At 35.6% G+C, this 26,612-nt stretch overlaps 3 protein-coding genes across 5 annotated transcripts; 2 read left to right on the plus strand and 1 right to left on the minus strand.

Annotated features, from left to right (window-relative positions):
• Positions 1-753: 753 nt before the first annotated feature.
• Positions 754-2,822, plus strand: LOC111918044 (ribosome biogenesis protein BRX1 homolog 1). The gene is made up of 8 exons (XM_023913704.2): positions 754-1,080; positions 1,164-1,305; positions 1,556-1,634; positions 1,750-1,874; positions 1,960-2,061; positions 2,142-2,210; positions 2,297-2,395; positions 2,490-2,822. The coding sequence occupies exons 1-8, from the start codon at positions 887-889 to the stop codon at positions 2,619-2,621; spliced, it is 942 nt and encodes a 313-aa protein (XP_023769472.1). The 5' UTR covers positions 754-886; the 3' UTR covers positions 2,622-2,822.
• A 2,334-nt stretch (positions 2,823-5,156) lies between these two features.
• Positions 5,157-6,694, plus strand: LOC111918043 (protein PATRONUS 1). The gene is made up of 4 exons (XM_023913703.3): positions 5,157-5,286; positions 5,683-5,753; positions 5,848-6,222; positions 6,313-6,694. Exons 2-4 carry the CDS (start codon positions 5,705-5,707, stop codon positions 6,555-6,557), a joined length of 669 nt encoding a protein of 222 aa, XP_023769471.1. The 5' UTR covers positions 5,157-5,286; positions 5,683-5,704; the 3' UTR covers positions 6,558-6,694.
• Positions 6,695-20,058: 13,364 nt separating this feature from the next.
• On the minus strand, positions 20,059-25,010 carry LOC111918041 (uncharacterized). Of its 3 annotated transcripts, none has more exons than XR_006186790.2 (6): positions 24,524-25,010; positions 23,387-23,574; positions 22,295-23,307; positions 21,430-22,203; positions 20,952-21,031; positions 20,059-20,835 (listed from the first exon to the last, which is right to left on the minus strand). XR_006186790.2 is itself a non-coding variant. In XM_023913700.2 (4 exons), the coding sequence occupies exons 2-4, from the start codon at positions 23,537-23,539 to the stop codon at positions 21,462-21,464; spliced, it is 1,908 nt and encodes a 635-aa protein (XP_023769468.1). In that variant the 5' UTR covers positions 23,540-23,574; positions 24,524-25,010; the 3' UTR covers positions 21,219-21,461. The 3 variants fall into 3 exon arrangements, 1 of the variants encoding a protein (XP_023769468.1); XR_006186789.2 differs by having other exon boundaries at positions 20,059-20,874; XM_023913700.2 differs by lacking the exons at positions 20,059-20,835; positions 20,952-21,031 and having other exon boundaries at positions 21,219-22,203.
• Between the last annotated feature and the right edge of the window lie 1,602 nt (positions 25,011-26,612).

A 26,612-nucleotide genomic window follows, 5' to 3' on the forward strand; every position in this document is an offset into this window, starting at 1 on the left:
TAGCATCATTAAGTAATACATTCAAGAAATTATCCTTACACTTATCTAGTGCGCTCACGAACTCATCCTCTGGTTCATGGTCCATGTAAATACGATGTAGTTCAAAGTCCATCTCGTTCAACCCAGCAAAAAGGTTCGTTCAAAGCAGCAAATTGATCGTTCCATTCTTCTTCTGATGAAGCCATTCTTCACTCCTACATAAAATCAAGGTTACATAACGTCATTTTAACTAAGAGATCAAAGGAAAAAAATGAAAATTTAGTCCAAAACCGTAAATACCTAACATGTGATGATCTTTACTTGACTTACACTATCAACACTGATTATCGTTTTCTTCTTTACTCGCGCTTCTGATAACAATCAAACCCTAAAAAGCTCTGAAAATGCAGAGAAATATGGGCGACAATGATGATTTTTGTGGAGAAATGACGAAGACGTACGTTTTGGTGTAAAGGTGATGGGTATTTGTGTTCTCGATATCTAACGGACAAGATAACGGGAGTAAATGAGAGGTGTGTCACCGGATGTTACCGGATGACCTGCTAAATGACGTTTTTGACAAAAAGAGCCCAAATGTTGGGCATTAACACACCAAAATCGTCACGGGGACTAAACCGAACAAATTTTGAAAACTTAGTGACTTCAAAATCCCTAAAAATAAATAAGTTGTTATTGTGAGTTTTTGACATTTATAAAAATAGGCCCAAAAGCCCATCAAGTATGTAGCCAATTTCAGTATCTCCTAAATCTTGCCAGACGACGACATCAATCACAGGGTTTAGGGTTTACGTGAACTTCAACTAGTCGACGACATCAATTTCACCTCTCTCTCTCTCTCTCTCTCTCTCTCTCTCTCTCTCTCTCTCTCTCTCTCTCTGAAAACAAAATGGGAAAGAAGCGAAAACACAGTGAAGTGGTGGTGCCGGAGGCGAAGAAGGATGAAACGGCGCCGGAGAGGCCTAAAAGGACTCTTTTGGGTTGGAAAGACAAGCCGGAAAACCCACAAGACTCTACAACTAATCCAGTTTTTAGAAACAGAGAGAAAGTTCTTGTCACTTGCTCTCGTCGCATAAATTACAGGTTAGCTGTTTCTCGATTTGGTCATTTTATATTGTATTACTCATCTTCTTTTTGATTTGATTGATCGGTGTGAATTACTTTAGATATCGCCATTTGATGTTGAATTTGGTATCGATTTTGCCTCACTGCAAGAAAGACAACAAAGTTGAATCCAAGGCTACCAAAGGAGCAACCCTGAATGAGCTTGTTGAACTTAAGAGCTGTTCATCTTGTCTCTTCTTTGAGGTTAGTTTTTTCCTTTTCGTGTTATATTTGTTAATGGACACCCTCAAAAACTGTCATAAGCTGAGCAATTTTGCAATTCATCTTTTAAACCATGGTAGATTTAAGTTTTTGAGAAAAGGTTCTTTTAATCCTACATTCATTATTCCAGACATACAATACATTAACAGAAATAAAGTAATTGAATCAATCTATTTCTATCATCACATGAAACAGAAGTTTACAGGTGTTTGATTGACGCCTTCATTTTCAGTGTAGGAAACACAAAGACTTATACCTGTGGATGTCGAAATGCCCAAATGGTCCATCTGTGAAGTTTTTAGTGAATGCAGGTAATCTCATTCCCAAAATTTCTCATTGATTCCATTATGTATCTTGGTTCTTAATCGATTAAGTTGAAGATACATATGGTTATATTTATTTTGACTTATGAATGTTTTATAACAGTTCACACAATGGAAGAGTTAAAACTTACTGGAAATCATCTGAAAGGGTCTCGCCCTCTTCTCACATTTTCATCAAATTTTGATAAAGACCCTCATTGGAAACTTCTGAAAGAAATAATCACACAGGTATGCCTCCTTTTCTTCTTATTAAACAAATACCTCCCACAAATTTTCTTTTTATTTTGGTGCTTATTTATAAATTGTTAAACAGATATTTGGAACTCCTAAAGAGCACAGAAAGTCAAAGCCTTACCATGACCATGTCTTTGTCTTCTCAATTGTTGATGACCACATTTGGTTCCGTAATTACCAGGTTTGTTTGTTTTTTTTTTGTAATAAATAAAGATTTTATATAATTATTTAAAAGTAATGTTTTTTTGTTTAATGTAACAGATATCATGTCCTCATACTGGAGCAGATAAAATTGATCGTGGAGGGTTGGAAAAGATGACACTTATTGAGGTTTGTAGTGATGTATTTTTATATTTTTATAAATATTGTAATAAATTTATTAATTAAGATTAAAGATTTAAAAATAATTGTTACAGGTTGGTCCAAGATTTTGTTTGAATCCAATAAAGATATTTGGGGGTAGTTTTGGAGGTCCAACTCTATATGAGAATCCATTCTATGTTTCACCAAATCAGGTGATTATTTATTTATTTGGTTGGATATTATTAAAGAAAGCATATTTATGTTTTAATGGATGCTAATTTTTAAATAAAAATTATTATTGATTAGATACGATCTTTGGAGAAGAGACAAAAGGCTGGGAAGTATGCAATGAAGGTTAAAGCAAAGACAAGAAGAAAAATGCATGAGATGAGTAATCCACTTGAGACTGATGAGTTTGCAGACATGTGGAAGGAATGATTGATTGTTAATTATTATGTATTTTTAATTTTGATATGTAGGATTTAATGATCGATTTAAAGAGTCCTGTTGTTGAATTTTGATATAAGAGAAAACTTGTGGATTCTCTGCTTTTTGGATGCATGTTTTTTGTACACTTACAGTTTTTAGTGTAATTAGATTATCTTTAATAAATTAAAAGTATGTAAGCTGTTGTTTGTTTCTTTTGACTTAATGTGTAATGAGTGATTATACCTAAAAATTGTATTGAATGACCATTATATCCTTGTGCGTTTCAAAAGAAACAAATTTCATAATATAGATCAATTTTAATAATTTAATGCCAGGGGAGTGCAAATAATTTGTTTAATTTGTATGAAAGATTTTTAATATTTCGTGTGTGTTTAAGGGGTGTTGCTCAATGCAAAACCCTTGGGTCCATCCTTCTATATGGTGTTTGTCTGTGATTTTTTGAGCTTTTGAACACGTTTAATTCTTTATTAATTTGCTTGATATTTGTGTAACCATGTTGTTTAATGGAAGTTTTATGATTTGTTAATGTCTAATGTTTTTTTTTTTTTAAATAATCGTGTTACAAGGCTGGATTGAAAGACATAAAACTTTGTTTAGAGAAAGTGGGTGTGTTTGTTTTTGGCATTAATTGATGAATAAGAGACTTAGATTGGGTTTGTCATAACATTTCGTTAACTCTTGTGTTTGATGATAATGGTAAGGTTTAGAAAAAAATGTGGGTGGGTGTGCGGTAGGGATGGGGGTGGGGATATGTAATGTGCTTGATTTCCATTCTAATCCAATAGCATAATATTAATCACTACAAATGAAGATGATGAAGCTATATTGACCTTTTAAGCACTTGTATTGTTTGTATGTGGAATTATAACTCCAACATAAAACCTTGATGAAGAAATGTTTATTCTCTTTAATGGGTTAGTTGTTATCAAGTTTTTAAACCATCATTGGGGTGAAAAACATAATATCTAATTAGATGACTTGAGGCGATGGATGCTTAGGAGTTCAGGCACATGTGAGTTAGGAGGATATATGGTTACTTGTTGGTAACCGACTCTATCAATGAAATAACGAGTAATTGGTTCCCTAGCCCGTCCCCGATTTATGAACATAACAAACTCAATTGATGCAAAAAAGAAAATTCAAGTTTAATAAGCGCTCAAAACCAAGGTTTTAAAATACGGAATCGGGCCTCAAGGCGTTTACCCCTCGCCTCATGAGGCGTAAGCCTCGAGGCGAAATGAGGCGTAAGCCTCGAGGCGGAATAAAATAATAATAATATATTATATTAATCATAAAAAAACATACTAAAGTCCAATTTCAAACATAACAGTCTTACTTAATGCCATCATCCCAAAAATAAAAAGATACTAAAATTCATAATAGTCTTCAAATCATGCCAAATTAGTAAAAACAAATGCATAATAGTTAACAGGGGGAGTAAGAAGCGGGGAACAACTTCGATTTTAACTCACAAGTTGATGACCATGTTCGATTTGGCTAACAACAGTTAACAGGGGGAGTAAGAAGAAACGAGAAGAGAAAAGAAAGAAGAAACGAGAGAATAAGGAGTGACGGCTAGAGAAAAATTAGGTCAAGTAAAGATATCACGTGATTTCTAAGGTCAAAAAGTCAAAAAAAAAAAAACCCAGAACGCCTCTTACGCCTCGCCTCGGAACGCCCCGCCTCGGACCGCTTTTCACCGCCACACAAGACTGAGGCGTGCGCCTCATTCTCCCCCTAAGAAGTGTAGCCTCAGAATCGTTTTTCGTCCGCCTCGCCTCAAGGCGTACGCCTCGAACGATTTTTAAAACCTTGCTCAAAACTAAAGGCCATAATCAAACTTTTTTTACAACACTCATAAAATTTAACAAACATCAAAAAAGGATGTGACGATTTGGTATACTGGCCGTCAAATGAAGTGACGATTGACGAACTCTTAAAATTTGGAAAGTAATTTGATATATAAACTCTGTCTGATGGTTTAATATATATCAATTAATGTTTAATGGACTTATATATATATATATATATATATATATATATATATATATATATATATATATATATATATATATATATATATATATATATATATATGTATATATATAGGCAACTCATTTCAGATTTGTCACTTAAACGCTCTAGCGTAATGGTCCGACGAAATAGATCATATATATATATATATATATATATATATATATATATATATATATATAGAGAGAGAGAGAGAGAGAGAGAGAGAGAGAGAAATACATGTCCCCGATTGGGACAGGTCAACCGAATTTCCTACCGAGTCTGGTGAAATTTTAATGTTTAATTAGTTAAAGTTAAGTTTATTTTGAAAAAAAAAGATCGAAGACGAAAATAAATACAAAGATATAAGGCTTTGTAGCAAACCCTTGTTAAGATCCTTTTTTAACATGAACGGACAAAATTTTGTGGGAAAATAAATTGATGTAAATAATTGCCACTCCAGGGGCAAAACCGTAAAAAGAAAGAAAAAATATGACCGTTGTGAGGGAGTCTTCCCCCTCGTTTATATACCGAAGGTTTCAATAAAATATTTTACAGAAAAATCGTTTTCAATCAAAGAAATATTGCAGTTCAAAGCACAAAATCTTCACTCTCTTTCGCTCGATCGCTATACTAATCTGTAAGTATTCTTCTTCCATGAAACCCTAATTTAGTCTGTCTGTATGTTAGTAGTTGAATTACAGATATCGATTTATTCGTTTAATAAATGATTTCGATTTTTCGTGTTTAGTTTCTATTTTTCGTTGATTAAAGTGTCTATCTGCAGTGCATTATCGCGTTTATTAGTGTCGAAACGTCTGGAGTTTCTCGTAGGTGAATTCGAAAACGGAACTTCAAATTTTCAATGAATCTGACCTATCTATAAATCCTCTTTGTTGGGGTTTCAAATCATTTCAAATCGCATTTATTCTGCGTGTTTTACATTCTCGAATTTGATTCACCGATTTCCCCATCTACGGTTTATCAATCCGTGTTTTCTTCATCAATGCCTGAAATCTGTTTTTGCCGACTGCAGGAAATCAAATCGATTACAAAAGATGGCGATGAATGTTATTCAAGATCAGAATTTCAGTGTTCAGTTCAACGGTAAGTTTCCTGATAAAATATCTACAATCTTTTTACTTTTTCCAGTTTTTGCTTGTAATCTAATATCCATTTTTGATACGATTGTTCCTTTCAGGTGTTAAGACTGTTCAAAAGAACAGAGTAGGGGGTCTTGGAGGAAGGAAAGCACTTAACGACATCTCAAACTCTGGAAAACCACCTGCACTCAACACATCAAGAAAACAAAATCCCAAGAATGTGATTCCAATTGGGGAAGATCTTGGTGTCTCCAAGAAGACTCAAGTTAGTGGCAGGAAAGCACTCGGTGATCTTACAAACTCGGTCAAACCATTGATTCAGCAGCAACAGTCTTTAAAGAAAAAGAAGAATTCTTCAATAGCTGTTGCAGAAGAACGATTCCTTCATAACCATGATGAATGTGTGAAATCACAGAAGAAATCTTTGGATTTGGATTTTGACCAGTTCTTGAAGAACATTGGGCTACATGAAGGTATTGTCATAAATTTTCACTTTTTTTCATATATTTTGACTTAATTTAATTGAAAGTGATTAGCTAATAACCTGTTTCCATGAATTATAGATGTTTGTTGTGAATCTGTGAGACGCAATCAAGTAGTAAGAAAACCAAGGGATGAAAATGTGTTTGTTGAGATGGAAATGGAGGAGATACTTGAGCCGATAATAGAAGATGATGCATTTGGAGAAAGATCCCCAATTTTTGGAAGCCCTAATTCTCCAAGAATGTGGTCATACATGAAGAAGGATTATGATGAGTTTCCTAGCTTCATCTTGACAGAGACACCAAGAGGAAGAGGATCAAAGTAAAATGGGATTTTGTGGTTAATATAGTTGTTATGGAGTCAAGCTTTTGACTTGTATTGTAGTGAAACATATTAGGATTTATGTTTCTTATGTTTTGGGCAACTCGGTGGTGATTAATGGATAATAATAATTCTTGGTTACTTGGCAGTTTTTTCAAAAAGGAAGACTAAATGATACATTTGAGTGTTAGAAATCAAGATGAGTAAAATTTGGTAAAGACTATTTGGTAAAGACTATTTTGTAAGTTTGTAACTCTACATGTGCAACACTAGATTTTCTTCCTTTACACTCACTCTGACCTTTATTACAATTTACAACATCATTTATCTTTTTCAAACCATCTTGCACAATTAAATTCATAATGTGTGCACAACACCTAACATGAAAGTATGATGCGCCTTCAGAAAAGCAAATCAATTTCAATTTTAAGAAAATCAACCGTTACATCGTTGGAAGAAGCATTATCTAAAGTAATTGAAAACATTTTTTTTTTGTAATTCCCTAATCCTTCAAAAGGCTAAAAACATGATTACTCATAGCAATGTGATAGAGGAAAAAAATGAAATTAAGGATTAGTTTTTGCAAGCATCAAGAACTATCAATAAAATGGGTTGCCAAAGATAGATAGCAACCAACGGTGGTTAGACTGAACAGTGTGGGCAACGCCCACAACCGTTTTTGTGACGTGGAACGCCCCTCAACGACGTTATAACGCGGAACACCGCCCTGCCCTTTTGTTTTTAGCTGTTATGTTGTCATTTGTTTTCATGGCAATAGACGATAACATGTTTTTTTTTTATTATTTTTTTCTTTTTTCATTTTATACCGTTGAATAAAGGTAACATTTAAAAAAAAACTTTACCTATATAATCATAATTTACCTCTACATTTCCATATAAAAATCACAATTTTTCTCTCTATTCACTACTTCTCTCTCTCTCTCTCTCATATATTTTGAAGACATTCCATAAAAAAAAATGAATCCATTTGATGATAGTGACGACGATGACATGTTTGTCAATTTGATGTACGAGTATTGCACGAACGTGCTAATGCAACCAGCTCCAGCTCCTTTATTAACCAGGCGTGCAACATTAAACAGAGATCGCGAAGAACGGCACAGACGTTTAGATCACGATTATTTTGCGGATGATTATGTCTACCAGCCAAGCGATTTCAAAAAAAGGTTTCGTTTGCGGAAAAATGTATTTGTTCGGATAGTCAACGTGTTGGAAAGCAGGTATTGTTTTTTTTCTAATATAGCTTTTATACTTTTTTAATACATAGCTTCTTTCAATATATAGTTTTTATATATTAAATATATGTTTAGGTATGAATTTTTCCAAATGAGATATGACCGTAGAGGTAAACGAGGATTCACAGGGTTGCAAATGTGTTGCTGCAATTAAGCTTATGGCAATGGGAGAGTCGCCTGATTTGATTGACGACTATATGAGAATGTATGAGAGAACTGCAAGAGAAAGTTTGTATAGATTGGCGATGGGTGTTGTCGAAACCTTCGGTGATGTTTATTTGCGTAAACCTTCGTTGAGTGATATACAACAACTATATGCGGCGCACAAAGAAAGACATGGTTTTCTGGGTATGCTAGGAAGCATTGATTGCACACTGGGCCTGGAGAAATTGTCTCGTGGCGTGGAAAGGCCAGTACGCAAGTGGTCATCATGGAACGCCTTCGTTAGTATTGGAGGTCGTTGCGTCCTAAGATTTATGGATTTGACATGCTTTTTTCGGGGTTACGGGTTCGAATAACGACGTGAACATTCTTGATCAGTCATCGATTTTCGACGATATTTTGTCAGAAAAGGCACCAGATGCTCCTTTCACAGTAAATGCAAATGAGTACAAGTTTGGGTATTACCTTACGGATGGAATATATCCAACATATTCCACATTCATGAAGGCGTTTCGACACCCAATAACACCAAGAGAAGAAAATTTCAAGAGAAAACAAGAAGGGGCACGTAAGGATGTAGAACATGCTTTTGGAGTTCTGAAGTCGAAATGGCACATAGTTGAGCATGCAGCACGACCATATCAGTTAGACGTTCTACAAGATATTATGTATGCATGTATCATAATAACATGGTGGTTGAAGATAAATGACGAAACATTGCGGAGTATTCGGCTTCGGAGCCCAGACACATGCAATTTCAACTTGGGACAGCGGAATATTTACATAGGGTCGTAGATATTCAAGACGCACGAAAACACAGACAACTTCGAGAGGATTTAGTTGATTTTATGTATGATGGAAATGAAAACGAATAAATTAGGGGCAAAATGTAATTTTTTTTAAATGTGATGTTTTCATAATGTTTTTAAATGTTTAATTTAAAAAATAAGTTTTATTTAAATAACATGTTTTAATTAATTAATTAATTTTGTTTAAAAAATAAAAATTAAATCGAAAAAAGAAAAAGAAAAAAAGAAATGATGACATGGAAAGTTAAAGATGTTATAACTGATGGGTTTTGGACATAAGAACTTTACCTATGTGCACATACAACCCTATAGCTTGAATCTAGGTTTCACTAATTGAACATGCAACATATCCAAGACTTTCATGGCTAGATCTAATGTAAACAAACAATTAAAACATATAAAATAGATCTAGAATAGTACCTTGAATTACTTGCTTGAAAATCTTCTTTCTTCTTGGAGCTTAGAGTCACAAATGTCACTCCTCTAATGGCTTACAAACACCAATTAGCAAGAAGATGATTTGAGAGAGATGAGGAAGAGGGAAATTGGCTCTAGGGTTTCTCCAATCACAAAGGTGCCGATTTGCTCAACCCTATGAGTCTATTTATACTGTGAGCTCCTAGGGTTTCACCCCAAAACCCTAATTGGATAACTTAGCCTCAAAGCAATCCAAATCCCTTCCTATATAAGGCCTTGGACGATTTCTAGGTGATCCATATCCCTAAAATCGTCCAACCCTATACTCATAAGGATTATCAGCTCAAAATACAACTTTCACACATTTGACAGTTTATACCCCTTTATTCAATTAATCTCTTTAACTCACCAAATTAATTCCTAATTAATTTATGACCTATATTAATCAAATAATATTATTATTCTTTAAACATATTATTCCTATAATACATTAATAATAATATCTCTTCTCTCTAAATCACCCTATCAAGTTGCTATGGTGAAGGCAACCCAAAAGGACCATGCACAATCGGGTCAAGTACTTACCAAATATAATTACAGCCTTAGACACTAATCCAACAGTCTCCCACTTGGATAAGTCTAGTAACTATAAACGCAAACACAATCCGATTAGCAATCGTAGCTCTCAAAGACGCTGTCAACTCTGATCATATCAGTAACCTGTCCTTTAGATAAGGGATCGTACAATCCTTTGTTTTGATATCGTGCAGACGATTTCATGAGACATTGTCATACTCATTGTCCAGCAACTATTTTTCTCGATCTCAGATTTATTTGACATATAACTTAATTGAACACATCAATTCAGTCCTGACTGGGCCCGGCACATAAGTCAAATCAAATCATCGAGCGGCCGTGATATCGCTTTTACCCTCTTAGGATAAAAGTAACAAATAAACTTCGACTTATATGCATTTACTTATCGACTAACCAACTATACACAACAATGCGTTTTATGACATCAATTTACTGATGCGGTTTCGCATTATCAATGTACAACCAATTAGTAAATAATAAACCATATATCTAGGTTTTAAGACCATATGAAATTATCGTCTTGTGATCACTTCAAAGTAATTCCAGCAAGCGCGGGTTTATTCCAATGCTCAAAACTTGTTCATAAGCACTCATGAACGTTGCAGCAAACCTTTGCTATGTCTAATACCATTTAGACAATCTACACACCAATTCACGACAATCTTCATTCATACCTACTTCCAACATATGAACGATTGTGGACAGTTTGAATAATTCGATTATTCTTAATAAACTCGATTATTCTAGAAGTCAAAACATGCAAAGTGAAACAATAGCTAAACAATTAACATAAGACAGTAACATTACTTATAAATAATACTCCTTTATTTAATCATCAAATGTCAATTACATTTATCTATTATACGTTTCTAATACTATCTAATTTAAACTAATATCATCCTTCAGCCCAATACTCCTAGCATGCTGCAAGTGCTTCACCCTGCTTAGTCCCTTCGTAAGCGGATCTGCTGGGTTATTTTCTGATGATATCCTCTTAACCACGAGGTGTCCTTCTTCTACTCGATGCTTAATAAAGTGATATTTTCTGTCGATATGCCGAGATCTACCATGATCCCTCGGTTCCTTGGTCAAGGCAACCGCTCCTTCATTATCACAGAAAATTTCCATGGGCTCCTTTATGGCAGGCATAACTCCAAGATCGCCAATGAAGTTCTTCAACCATATTGCCTCCTTTGACGCTTCGCTCGCTGCAATGTACTCTGATTCGCACGTTGAATCAGCTACAGTTTCCTGTTTGGAACTTTTCCAAGTTACTGCTCCTCCATTGAGGGTAATGACCCATCCCGACTGCGAACGGTAGTTGTCCCTGTCGGTCTGGAAACTGGCGTCACTATACCCTCGCACCCTCAAGTCATCACTCCCTCCGAGGACTAGAAACCATTCCTTGGTCCTCCGAAGGTACTTAAGGATGCTCTTGACCGCAATCCAATGCGCTTTACCAGGATTCCCTTGATATCTACTGACCATGCTCAAAGCAAAGGCCACATCAGGTCGAGTACAAGTCATAGCATACATGATCGAGCCTACTGCGGAAGCGTAAGGTACTCGACTCATCTCAGCTATCTCGGCTTCGGTACTCGGACTTTGAGTCTTACTCAACTTGGTATTACTCTATATCGGTAGTTCTCCCTTCTTCAAGTTTTCCATACTAAAACGTTTTAGTACCTTATCTAAGTAAGTATTCTGACTAAGTCCTATTAGTCTCTTACTTCTTTCTCTCACTATCCTTATTCCCAAAATAAAGGAAGCCTCTCCGAGGTCCTTCATAGCGAAGCACTTCCCGAGCCAGGACTTTACTTCCTGCAGAGTCGGGACGTCGTTTCCTATGAGCAGTATGTCATCGACATACAAAACGAGAAAGCTAACTATGCTCCCACTGGCTTTGACATATACACATGATTCATCTTCGCTTCGTACAAATCCAAACTCTTTGACTTTCTCATCAAAGCAAAGATTCCATCTGCGAGACGCTTGCTTAAGTCCATAAATGGACTTCTCAAGCTTGCACACTCTATTTGGATGATTCGGATCGACAAAACCTTCTGGCTAAGCCATGTAAACATCCTCAGCCAACTTCCCATTAAGGAAAGCGATCTTGACATCCATTTGTCATATCTCATAATCATGAAATGCGGAAATAGCTAGCATCACCCTAATAGATTTTATCTTCACAACTGGTGAGAAGGTCTCATCATAGTCAACTCCGGGAGTTTGAGTAAAGCCCTTCGCAACCAATCGCACCTTGTACGTGTGCACATTCCCATCCATATCGATCTTCTTCTTGAAGATCCATTTGCACCTAACTGTCTTACGTCCGGGCACATTGTCAACCAAATTCCAAACTTGGTTGTCATACATGGACTGAATCTCGCTGTCCATTGCCTCTTTCCATTTTGCAGACTCCGGGCCTGCCATGGCTTCCTTATAGCAATTAGGTTCATCTAGATTTATTAGTGTACTATCACTAATATACGTGTCCCCTTCGGTAGTAATATGAAAACCATAAAACTGGGGTTGAACTCTAACTCTTTCGGAACGTCTAAGAGGTAATGACTCGTCAATTGGTTCAACCGGAGTTTCCTCCTCGGGTTGAGCGCCAGCGGTAGAGGTTCCTTCATCGCTCGACTCTTGAATCTCTTCAAGATCGATTTGCCTCCCACTGTCTCCTTGGTTTATGAGTTCTCGCTCTCGGAAAACTCCTCTCCTCGCAACGAAGACCACATTGTCACTCAGTCTATAGAAGAGATATCTAAAGGATTTATGCGAGTAGTCGATGAAAATACATCGCTCACTACGAGGTTCGAGCTTGTCATGAGTTTCTCGTCTTACAAAAACTTCACAACCCCAAACCTTGATACGTGCCAAAGATGGAACTTTCCCTGTCCACATCTCGTAAGGTGTTTTGGCAACCTTCTTTGTAGGGACTCGGTTAAGGATATGGGCGGCAGTCTCTAAGGCATACCCCCAAAATGAGATAGGTAGTGAAGCACGACTCATCATAGAACGAACCATGTCCAACAGGGTTCGATTGCGCCTTTCTGCCACACCATTTAACTGCGGTGTCCTAGGTGGCGCCAATTGTGAAACTATTCCACATTCCTTGAGATAGTCGTGGAATTCAAGACTTAGGTACTCTCCTCCTCGATCGGATCGAAGCATCTTGATTTTCCCGCCCAATTGATTCTCCACTTCATTCTTGAACTCTGTGAACTTTTCAAACGTTTCAGACTTGTGCTTGATTAAGTAAATATACTCATATCTACTATAATCATCGGTGAAAGTCACGTAGAAGCGGTTTCCATCCTTTGTGGTGGATCTAAAGGGTCCACATACATCGGTTTGTATGAGATCCAATAAACCCTCACCCTTCTCACAAGTGCTAGTGAAGGGTGACTTGGTCATCTTTCCAAGTAAACAAGATTCGCACGTGGTAGGTCACCCTTCTCAGCAGTCCTTAGGAGTCCTTGGAGTTTGCTTAGGGTGACCTCTTCCTTGTTCATGTGGTAGGTCATCCTAAATTGGTTGTAGAATGAAGGCAAGGAATGAAGAACAATGTCGATGGCCAAATCCTCCCCAAAGTTAACATTTAACTTGCGAAGACGATCAACATATTGTTTCATCTTTTGCAAGTGCACAGTCAACGATCCTCCATTTCCCATCTTAGCGATGATCATGTTAGTGATGATCTCGTAGCGCTCTTGCCTCGCGCTTTGGTGGTACCTCTCCATCAAGTCTTGATGCATTTCATACGGATACATGTCCTCATAGGAATTTTGGAATTCTTGGTTCATAGTGGCTATCATGATGCAATGAACTTTCGTTGCATCACGTTCGTGTGTCTCAAAGACAACCATCTCTTCAGGAATAGCAATTTCCGGGTTGACCTTCTCGAGCTTTTCGTCGAGGACATACTCTTTGTCCTCGTAGCGTACAATGGTGCGAATGTATCTTATCCATTTGCTAAAGTTGGTACCATCGAAGGTCACCTTTTGGCAAAGACTCATTAATGTGAATGAGTTAGCAGCAACGTTGTTTGCGTTCGACATCTACAATAGAAAGGACAAAGTTTGATTAGAATTTGGATCCCTAATTAAACACCCAAAATGAAAAATTAGGGCTAGGACCCAACAACATTATTTACATATTAGAAAAGGGATGCCGTAATCCAATCATGCAAATAATTTGAAGGTAAGTGAATGACGATTCACTAATTATTCACCACGAAAACATAACCTTAAGTTTTATTGAGAATTCCTAGATTTTAGAGATTCATTGAACTTTTCAATGGCATGTTTAAATCTCGATATGCCCCTCTAGTTTTTGACTGGGATACCGAGGATCACAAAGCGGGTGTGAATTACCATGCAAATCTACATGGTGCCTTCATTGTTACAATCATCTATTCGATGTGCCGGTAAACCACACACGCTCCATCGAACTATGATAAACAATGAATCACCCTTTGCCACCTTTGCTTAGAACCAATTAGTGTGCCGGTAAACCACACACGCTCCACTAACTTCTTAGCAAGGGTGCAAAGTGCAATTTCATGGGATTTCATCAATTCACTTTTCCTAAAGTAACTAAGATTGGGAATTTTATAAAATAGTTTAGTTACTTTATAGATTCATTATACTTATTAATGAGGAGAGAGAGTTTCCCTATCCTACCCGTTTGGCTAACGACCCTCCACCGGTCAAGCAAGCGGTGGGTGTGAGTGTACACCCATTAAGCGTCATTTTATAGGCAGCAACCTTATACCCACCTTATAGACCGGCTTCGTGAATGAGGCCTACTAACGGTAAGACTAGCATTTAATTTTACTTATATATTTATTAAGCTTTTAATAATATAATAGTATAGGGTTGAATTTTAAACTTGTAAAACTCTAGGGGTTGAAATTTAAATTCTTCTAAATTAAACTATTAATCATAAAATTCAAATTTCAAAACTTCGGGATAGAAATTGAACTTTTCAAACAATAGGGATCAAATAACAAATAATTCAAATTAAACAATTAATTTCATAATTATCTATATTTGACCTAATCCAATTTTAGTCATTAGATAATTACCAAATAATTTTAAATAGTCCAATATTTATCATATAAATAATCAATATTTAAAAGATTTGAAATTATCTATATTTATGTCAAGGATAATCATTAAATTAAGTTAAAAATCGGATTTTTACATAATAAAACGATTTAGGTATCAATCCAAGACAAAACAGCAAGAAAATCCTGAATTATCCTCTGTCTGACGCTCGGACTCGCCGAGTCAAGCTTTGGACTCGCCGAGTAGGGCCAACTCGCCGAGTCCAAACACTGACTCGCCGAGTTGGGTCGACAGAGGGTAAGAAAAAAACGATTTTCAGCTAGTAAAACAGTTAAGCATCATATTCAATTGAAACCAATCATGGCTCTGATACCACTGATGGGTTTTGGACATAAGAACTTTACCTATGTGCACATACAACCCTATAGCTTGGATCTAGGTTTCACTAATTGAACATGCAACATATCCAAGACTTTCATGGCTAGATCTAATGTAAACAAACAATTAAAACATATAAAATAGATCTAGAATGGTACCTTGAATTACTTGCTTGAAAACCTTCTTTCTTCTTGGAGCTTAGAGTCACAAATGTCACTCCTCTAATGGCTTACAAACACCAACTAGCAAGAAGATGATTTGAGAGAGATGAGGAAGAGGGAAATCGGCTCTAGGGTTTCTCCAATCACAAAGGTGTCGGTTTCCTCAACCCTATGGGTCTATTTATATTGTGAGCTCCTAGGGTTTCACCCCAAAACCCTAATTGGATAACTTAGCCTCAAAGCAATCCAAATCCCTTCCTAGATAAGACCTTGGACGATTTCTAGGTGATCCATATCCCTAAAATCGTCCAACCTTATATCCATAAGGATTATCAGCTCAAAATACAACTTTCACACGTTTGACAGTTTATACCCCTTTATTCAATTAATCTCTTTAAGTCACCAAATTAATTCCTAATTAATTTATGACCTATATTAATCAAATAATATTAGTATTCTTTTAACATATTATTCCTATAATACATTAATAATAATATCTCTTCTCTCCAAATTACCCTATCAAGTTGCTATGGTGAAGGCAACCTAAAAGGACCATACACAATCGGGTCAAGTACTTACCAAATATAGTTACAGCCTTAGACACTAATCCAACAATAACTAGTTGTCAATTTCCTCTATTTGATGTTATAACACCACAATGACATGACATGTGAGGTGTTAATTTTTGAATGTGATAACACCCTTTAACTAGTTGTCCACAACCACTAGTCTTATAAATGATAATAGTCCAATGTTAAACAAAATCACAATATTTGTAGCTAATAAATTCATGACATGTAGAAGGATTAAAAGATGAAACCCTACTATTTAAAGAACCACCACAATCAATTAGCAGCTAACATCCTTAAAGTCAATTTATTATTATTATTATTATTATTATTATTATTATTATTTTTATTTTTTTGGCGTTTCAAATTTCTATTGGCTAAAACACTTTTTACACTTATAATATGTTTCACCATTTTCATTAGGTTTGAAAAAATCTAAGTGGGGCCACACCTTTCATAAGCTTTTTATGTGTGAATTGTCATTAAAAAATAAATAAATAAATAGAAGCTAAAAGTTCTTCTAAAAGCTATCAAAAAAATATTTAAATTAGCTTTTAGATTGTGAATTTTTCATATAAAATAAAAACTTCTAGTTTGTACTCTCAAACAAAGATTAAGTCAAGGTTTTTTCTTAAAAATTAAAAGCTAAAAGCTCTTAAAAACTCTAAAAAACATGTTGCTAAACATACCTTTAGTTTCGAGTTTATAGAAAATTCATTGTTTCGCATGACATAACATGTATTTATACCACTTAGGGGTTGTTTGATATTGATGCTAATTGAGTCAGAAGGAGGGATTCGGTCCTCAATTAGAAGTTGATGTGTTTGATTTTGCCTGTTCATTGTCGGACTCGGTCAAAAGAAAGGACTCGGTCCAAAAATAGTTGATGACTCGGTCCTCATTTCAAAATCTCCTGACCGAGTTTTGCCTTTCAGTCGGTCCCAAATTACACGTTTTACCCCTTGTCCTTGAAGCAGTTCTTCATTGAAATAGGAGCAAAACAAAACCAAAAGGACCTTATGCTGCTAAAAAAACGCAGCAAAGAAGACTGAGAAATAGCGGCATTAGGTAGAGAAACTAGCGAGACCTTGAGTCAATACCTTATAATGAAGCAATTGCTAAATGATCGCCGATTTCATCTTTGATTTTGTCATTATTCTCATTGGTCACTTCTTGTTACACGAACACACCCACTTGCAGGTAAGAGATAAAACTTGGGAATAAAGCCAGATATGGGGATAATAAGGAAGTCAAAGTAAATAAATAAATAGTTTTTACTTTTCATTAAAGCCCTCTTATGTTTATGTTATTTTCATAAAATCCATGTTAATAGTATTTTATTTCATTTCAAGGAAATACAAACGAGACAATGGGACATGTAGCTATAACAAAAAGAGACGTTATGGATAATTTTATTTTATGGTCCTTTGATTTTAGACAAATTTTTATTTAGATTCTTCATTCATAAATAAATTATAAGTTAATTAAAAAAGAAATTGACAAGAATGACAATTACAAAAATAAATTGGTAAAAGATAAATAAGAAATTAAAAAAAAATAGAACTATGAAAATTAATATTATAAAATAACGTGTTGCACATAAAAGGGTAAAATAGTGATTTTTATCGTTTAGTAAAGATAGTGAGACATATAATCAAACAACGTGGTTTCAGTCAGAAGGTAACTCAATCAGAATTTCTAACCCAGTCAATTTCTAACTCAGTCAGTTCTAACTCAGTTAGCAACTATCAAACGACCCCTTAGGGTCGTTTAAAGGATCAAGACTATTTTCTTATAATATTGAAAAAATTACAAGATAACGTTTTTATCAAATATTTTGAATGATCACATCTCAAACATACGTCAAAAACGACATAAGCCCTAAGGATCGGCGGCAATTCACATTATCAAATGTAAAAGACATCTAATAAACAAAACTGTTTACTCCCTCCATCAATCAACCTATCAAAATCTTCGACATTAATTTCAGTAGATACTCATCTTACGTTAACATAAGTTCCAATAACAAACAAAATAAGGGAATGTGCAAAAATACCACGTAATTTGACTAGTCTTAAACCTAATGTGAATTGTCATTTTTGCCCAGTGTGAAAGCAAGCTCCTAATTTGTACTACAAATCCCCTCTTGAATCTAAATGTTTCCAGTCTGACTACTAATTTACCAAAACGTCACACCATTTCTATATTAAAGGGTCTCTTGCATTTCACTTCTTCCATTCAACAACCTCAAATACACACACACACACACACACACACACACATTTTCAAGAAACAAATGGAAACAAATATTCAATTTTTAGATCATACACGTACAAACAAGATGATTCAACTTACAATAAAGGTAATGGTGATCACCATCTTCTTAGGGTACATAATGATATGGGTGATGATGCCTACAAACACATTTTGGCTACATTGGTTACCTCGTATCCATTCTGCCACTAATTCATCCTATTTCGGTCAACAACAAGGTTCGTGTAAACCTAGTAATTGATAGATACCATTAAAGTAATTATCTTAATTTGCTTCTAATAATATATATCTTATATATTTTCAGGTGGAAATATTCTAATATATACAACCCCAATCCTCCTAATTGCAATTATGTCATGTATATACCTTCACCTTCAAAACAAGGTTTCACACCATCAAAGTACACCCAACAACTTATGGGGACAACTAGCGATTGTGAGAGGTCCTCTTGGGATCATTAGTTGGACAGAAGTGTCATTTCTCATCATGTTTGTGGCACTTTTGGTTTGGTCTTTCTCGGCTTACTTACATGCCATGTTCGCCAATATCACTACACAATCCGCATCTAAAATGGGCGAAAAAGTGTAAGAAAATTCAAAATCTCACATCCGTTTAGAGTTAATGACTTATAAGGGTTGCCGTTTTGATTGTACACAATAGATCCTTAAAGTTAACATTATTGTATAGAATGTTAAACCAGTAATAACGGTGAGTTTAAGGATCTCTATCCTATACAATTAAAACAACAATATCCAAAAGCATAGTTTCTTACATATATTTATAAAATTTAAAAGCTATCATCCATAAATAATTACCATTATTTTAAATTAAATATAATATCTTTAACCAGGTGGGAAGTGAAGTTAGACAGCATAGGATTGATGCTAGGACTTATTGGCAACATATGTCTCTCCCTTTTATTTTTTCCGGTGACCAGAGGGTCACTGGTGCTCCGGCTACTCGGTCTCACATCAGAATCCACCATCAAGTATCACATATGGATCGGAAATCTCACTATGATGTTCTTCATTGCTCATGGTTTATGTTACATCGTCTTCTGGGGTACAACACACCAAATTTCACAGGTAAGACAATCAAAACCCTAACCCCTAAACCTTAAACCCTAAATAATCAAGTGAAAATTGGTGTGTTGATGTAGATGATGAAATGGGAGAAGATCGGGATATCGAATGTGGCGGGAGAAGTCGGTTTATTTATAGGAATTGTCATTTGGTTAACGAGCGTATCGCGTATCAGAAGAAACATATTTGAGCTCTTTTTTTACACACATCATCTTTATATTCTTTTTGTAGTGTTTTTTATACTCCATGTTGGATTTTCTTATATTTGGATCAGTCTCCCGGGTTTTTACCTCTTTCTGATAGATCGAATCCTACGTCTCCTACAATCCCAACAAAAAGTCCGTTTAGTTTCAGCGCGAGTTTTACCATGTCAAGTTGTAGAATTAAACTTCTCCAAAACACGAGGTAAATCGAAATATTTTTATAAATTTTAACATATCGGTTGAGTAATTTTCATTTTTTTTATTTTTTCAGGACTCAAATATAATCCAACGAGTTTAATTTTTGTGAATGTACCTAGTATATCAAAACTACAATGGCATCCATTTACAGTGACTTCGTGTAGTGATTTTGATGATGAAAAGTTAAGTGTTGTTATTAAAAGTAAAGGAAGTTGGTCACAAAAGCTTTATGAAAAGCTTTCAATGCCTTCACCAATGGATCATCTTCAAGTCTCGGTGGAGGGCCCTTATGGGCCTGTTTCAACCAATTTTCAACAGTAAGCAAACCAATTTATTTGTTTGTTATATAAAATGGTCAAAATCGAGAAACTTCCAAAAGTTTTATGATTTAACAATAAAAAATTATAAAAATTAACACAGGTATGACAAGCTTGTGATGTTTAGTGGTGGAAGTGGGATCACTCCATTTATCTCCATAATTCGTGAGCTTCTTCACATGGAAAACAACACACCACAAATTCTCCTTATCCCATCTTTCAAAAAATCTGAAGATCTTGCGATGCTACAACTTATCCTTCCTGTTTCACCCACTACACTTGATATATCTCGCTTGAAATTACAAATCTGCCCTTACGTAACACAAGAAATAGGGCACACAACTGAAGAACAACACCTTCACAAAACAATATGGTTCAAATCGAATCCCCTTGATGCACCAATTTCTCCAATTTTAGGGCAAAATAACTGGATTTGGTTGGGAATGATAATTGTGTTCTCTTTTATCATTTCCCTTGTGTTTATCGCGCTTTTCACAAGATTTTATATATACCCGATCGATAAGGGTACAAATATGATATATTCGTATTCTGTAAGGTCGGTTTGTAGTATGGTGTTTATATGCACAGCTATATCTGTAACTGTATCTATCGCTTTTCTGTGGAACAAGAGAAGGAATTTGAAAGAAATGGGGCAGATTCAAATGACGGATTTACCCTCGCCATTGGCGTCTCCTGGGTTGAGTTCTTGGTGTTATAATGAGGATAGAGAGATGGAAAGTCTTTCTTATGAATCTTTAATCGGAGCTTCTACTAATGTTAACTATGGAGAAAGACCAGATTTCAAGAGTAAGAAAACTACCTAAAATTATTAATTTAATAATTTATCAGTATGACTTGATTTTATAATCTTTTATTTTATAATGCAGAAATACTTACAGAATGTGAAGGATCTAGAATTGGAGTTCTTGTAAGTGGTCCAAAGATGATGAGGGATGACGTGGCAGCGATTTGTTCATCTGAGTTGTCAAAAAAAATCGTTTTTCAGTCTATTAGTTTTACCTGGTGAAAGAAATGGGAATATTTCTTTATAAATTATATAACATTATTATGTAAAAAAAAAGTTTTAGAATATAATGAAATATACCTTTCTTGAATTGAATTGAAATTTGCGTTGTGTTTGTGTAATGGAGAAAAGTAGAAGTATTTTAAGAAAATGAAGTTCTGCCTTGTGTGATTAATTTTCTCAATTTCACATATTACAATAAGAACAGAAACTCAGAAGACAATACGAAAATTTGTCCTAAATACCCCTACCAAGTTCTAAAAGTACTCAAAAAAAAAAGTTATAGTAAAGAAAACAAGAGGATCAACAACTTTAAAAAAAAAAAAAAAAAAAAAAAAGTCTCTTATATACCAACTAATAATCCCCTTGTGAATCAGAAGCAATCATTCGACTCCATCTCCAACTGGATCTTTGAAGTACCTATTTTCATTACGAGTGTATCTGAACCCATTATCTTTATGATAATACCGAAAACGCCCTCCGTATTTTTCATCATATTGACCACTTCCTTGTGGTGGATACCTTCCAGAACGTGAAAAATTAGGGTAAAAATGATCACTTGACTTCATTCCATTTCTTCCAAGATTATTCCTGTCTCTAGATTCACCATTGATATTGCTATTGTATTTATCAGCCCTATGAATATGAATATGATCTGGACTTTCTCTTTCTCTTTTTGTATCCACTTTGCTTTTCTTCTGAAAATTCCATGCAATTGGAGACTCTGACCTTGATCTTGACCTAGATCGTCTTCTAGATCTTGAAAGATGGGGCCCACGGGTGAAACTAGGAGAAAAGGAAGAGACTTTTCTTTCTTGATCATGACCATTGTAGTCTTCACCTCTTCTTGAACCTTGTTGATGAAACCCTAATCCACCTTTAACTCTCTCACGACTATAAACACCATAAGATTCATTTCTTTCTGGTTTTGTGTTAAATGTCTTGTAAGAACTGGATCTTTGATTGTAACCTCCAATCACATGTTTTGGCCTGTTATTACAGTACCTGTGATTCTGAGTGTTTCTTGAATCCCAACCATGGTAAGATGCTCCATCTCTTCCCGTTGACTTTTCTTGACCAAAATCCCTCTTACCCCTTGAATAAGAATCTTGAAAGTTTTCAGATCTGGATTCAAGAACCAAAAAGAAATTAGAAGATAGGAAAATTATAAAAAAAAATACTGGATTTTGTTATTTGTAAAGAACATAAAGTTTACCTGCTTCTATGAACACCAAAAGACGATGTTCTACCCTTTTCTTCTGATTGGGAAGGTTCCGGAATCTGGTTTGATATACTTGGGATGTTTTTCTTATCATCTTGTTCGATTTCATTGTTGGGAAGTGTTTCAATGACTTCATTGTTAACTGATTCAATAGCATCAAAGTTATCTTCATATATGTTATCTGATTCATAGTCCACACACTCCATTTCTTCCACTTCATTCTTTTGCCACGTGTCTCTTAACTCACCATCTTCAACAGGAGAATCATAGCCTCCTCCTGCTTTGACTTTGTTTGACCCACAGCAATCACTGAGACGATCTTCTGAAGAAACCTTATCATCTTGACATGATCCACCTTGTACTACTTCAGAAACAGCCTGGATACCTTCAGACTTATTATCTATTGCATCTGATTTCACCTGTTGAGAATCATCATCTTTTAGATACCCTTTTTCAGAATGAGGGTCAACAAGAATATCACAACAGGGTTCTTCCCATTCATCCATTACAGTGTTCAAATCCCAATGCAACCTAACATCTTTTGAAGGAACAGATGCTTTATCACCCTCGCTGTTCCCATTATCGGTTGTAATAATAACTGGGAATGTGTTATCTTGAACTGATGAATCATCTGAGTCAACAGGGGCAATATCGTCTTTTACAGTTACACCATCGGTGTATGATTCGACAACTCTTGTTGTTGTGTGTTCTTCGACTGCAGAAGACTCCATGGGAGCAGGGGTGTCATAAACAGAGGTATGGCATGCTGCAGCTGCAAGAAGTTCTATACCAAAGAAGTCATTCAGATCAGGAATCTCTTTCTCTATCAGTTTTGACTTCATTGAATGACACTCTTGTTTCTCATGATGAGGAGAGGGAGAATGAGGTTGAGTTGACCTAGCCTTTTCATTGCTCAGAGATGGAGACTGAAGCATAAGAATTCTTTTCTTTATAGGAACATCAACTACTTCTTCACCAAAGTGTTGACCAAGAATGGCTACACCAGACTACAAGAACACAAACAGGAGTAAAAATCATGTTGCTTTATAAAGATATATGCACTACAAGTAAATAAATATAAAATACCTTTTCATAATCAAAAGCTACAGATTCCTGCATTTTAATGGCTGAATTGCTTGCTGCTGGCTTCCTTGGGCGCCTCATCATGCTCCTATGGCGCTTTTTAACAGCATTCCATGTAAGATCTGAGTTGATAAACTTCACAAGTTCCAGATCCATTGCAGTTGAAACAGGTTTTGTACCACTATCAGCTTCTGTTACATGGAGACGACTTGTTATTAAACAAGATTCAACCTTGTTATAAGTCACAAGATATTATTCAGAACAAATCAATCTACCCAACATCAAGGACCCACATATGTAAAATTACTACTTCAGCTTTAATCATGGTGTCTAAAGGAGATGGCTGTGTGTATAGAGTTTTGACCAGATTTATTAAAGCTATTGGAGGATGATGCATCAAGAACATTATCGGAACTCCAGAAGAGAAGTTAGAAAGTAAATCCTTCATTCAGTTCTTAAGAGATCTGTTCATGTGCAAGATATCCCATGAGGTGTTTTGACAAGGTTTAAATATGATTAGGTCTGGAAATTAACCATATGTGCACGCCAATCAAAGAAGTAGAATTGACGTCAATATGATGTTTCGTTAATGGATGATAGAGGACGATTTTTTATGTGTGATTATAACCATCCATTATGTTCTTTATAGATCTGGGAGTCTGGCGAAAAAATCCAGAGGAGTTGGAGTTTTCTTAATCCGATCCTCAAAAACACGATTCGACGGGTCAGATTCTTCTACGAACAAGTAGTGAAACGTCGCAGATCAGATCAAGGAGGTAAATCAAAGTCAAAACGACGTTCATATATGAGACAAAATCACAAGTTTTTTTTGTAGTTCTTCGTGGATCCGTGCTCTATCTAGGAACAAGCGTTCCTTCGGGAATCCCCTTTAGCTGCTTTCGATGTTAGGATATTTAAATCGGAACGCACGTCTTTAGGTTCTCCAGTTCATCGATTCATCAAGTAAACGACGCATCTTCGGTAAACAAATCCGGAGACGAACATACGTATCAGATCTAATCACTGGAGGTCCGTCAGATGTTTATGTGCATCGATCAGACAGCCGCGAATCCTCTTCGTTCATTGGGAAATAAACCTAAAAACACTGAAAATTACAATACTTATGTGTTCTTTCAGTACCTGTGTTCAATGTTTGAGCTGCCTTCAGATCAAAACCCCAAATTAAAAACGTCTCCTTTTCTTCTGATTTGAACAAAAAAATCTCCGTCGATCTTCAAGTACATCCAGTTAAGAGAACCCTCGAACTGGTAAACGATGGCAGAAGACGATCTATATATCTCTTAATTCAAACAATCGTGAAAATCCTTGAAGTGGTACGCGAAGACAAACGATTCATGGTGATATTAGATCAAACAACCGTTCGATTTGCTTCAATCAAACGCCAAAACCAGCCGATCGAACGTCGTTTTCTTCAACCGGCGATTAAGTTTAATACTCGAGAGATCCGAACCTTTGAAAACTTGTGAGGTTGATAATTGGCAGGCTGCGGAGTTGATTGGAGAAATCGACGTATTTATGGGCGGAGGTGTTGGCCAGATACCCTTGAATTTATCGTGAATATCGAAAAAATTGAGCAACCTCCAACATCTACTAGAACAGGTCTTATGTTGTATTTCATATGGGTATTTATAAACCGATTTATGTGATATTAAATAATTTAAATTGGATAAATATTTTGTAACATTATACATAGTATTATTTATTCATCTAATTGTTTGTTATAAAATAATAAAATTTAAAATTTTATAGTGGGTGAATATGTATAGAATGTTGGTAAAAAGAATGGTGAATAATTTTCTTTTTTTTTTAAGAATTGGAATGTATATTTTGTAAAACTTATGTCTGTTAACAAAGTTAATAGAATTATAATTATAAAAAGATTATTAAATTATATGTTGGAATCAATTCGGCATTCTTTGGCTAAAAACAAATATTTTAAATTCAATTTCTTATTTTTTTTTTTAAACTGCTTTTTATTTTAGTGGTTATTTTGTCGATTCAAAAGACATTATAATCATTTCACACATCCAACTATACATACCCATCCGACCATACCTTACCAACCCACTCGGCACTCGCCCTGTCCCACCCACCCTCACCTCCATACATCCCAACCCTCACCCTTGGCTTACCTATCTACACATGTATCTCTGCTTGTTTACACGGTCATGAACCTCAACCCATGTGACTCGCATCAGATTTCATGAATTGCGACGCATCTTATAACATAGTATTATCTACGCCCGACATCTAAATTAGTATCTTTTTCGTCTATGTTTAAGTTATAATAAGGAAGATTATGAAATAATCAACTTTCAGATTTTAAGATTAAGAGGTTAATAAGTGACTTAATGAATAACTTAATAGAGTTTTTGTAGTCTCCCAAAATTCAAGGCCAATTTTTCATTTTTAAATAAGTTATTATAAGACCATAAGTATAAAAACATCCATAATAACATCTCATGTCAAAACCAAAATGTCAATAATCAAAACATGTTATCATAAAACAATATCAGAGTGCAATCCCAAAGATCTCATATGCGGAAAACATAATGTGATGCGTTGCGATCGAGCCAACTCATTTCCTTTGAAAACGAAGTACCTGAAACCAAAATTGAAAACCGTAAGCACAAAGTTTAGTGAGTTCCCCAAATACCACATACCATACATATCAACATGCTGCCTAGCATATATGGGTGTTGGCTTACCCCTCCGGTCTCTTTCAACCGGATGTTATATAGCATATAAACACATACTCGCATATTGTCATACATAACCATGAGACATACATATAACATAATCAGTGAAAATGTTATGTGCTAAACATAGTCTTGCTATTATGTCACGGGCCGGCACGTGGTCTTTCTTGCCAAGCCGAGGGCCACCCCCTCGGTCTCACAGACAAGTGCCAAGAGCCACCTCCTGGTCTTCCATGCAATCATCACAAAGACAACTAGCATACATACTACTCTACTTAGCTAATCAGAATATAATGTACCAGGAGTCACCTCCTGGCTTTCATACATAATAGCATACAGTGTGCCAGGAGTCACCTCATGGTCTTTCATACATATTGTCTAGGGCTAACCCCCGGGTCTTCCTACCATACATGATAACACACTGTGTGCCAGGAGTCGCTTCCTGGTCTTTCATGCATAATGCCTAGGGATAACCCCCGGGTCTTCCTATCATACATAAACTAAATGGG

Source organism: Lactuca sativa, chromosome 9, assembly GCF_002870075.4.
Source record: "Lactuca sativa cultivar Salinas chromosome 9, Lsat_Salinas_v11, whole genome shotgun sequence".
NCBI lineage: Eukaryota > Viridiplantae > Streptophyta > Magnoliopsida > Asterales > Asteraceae > Lactuca > Lactuca sativa.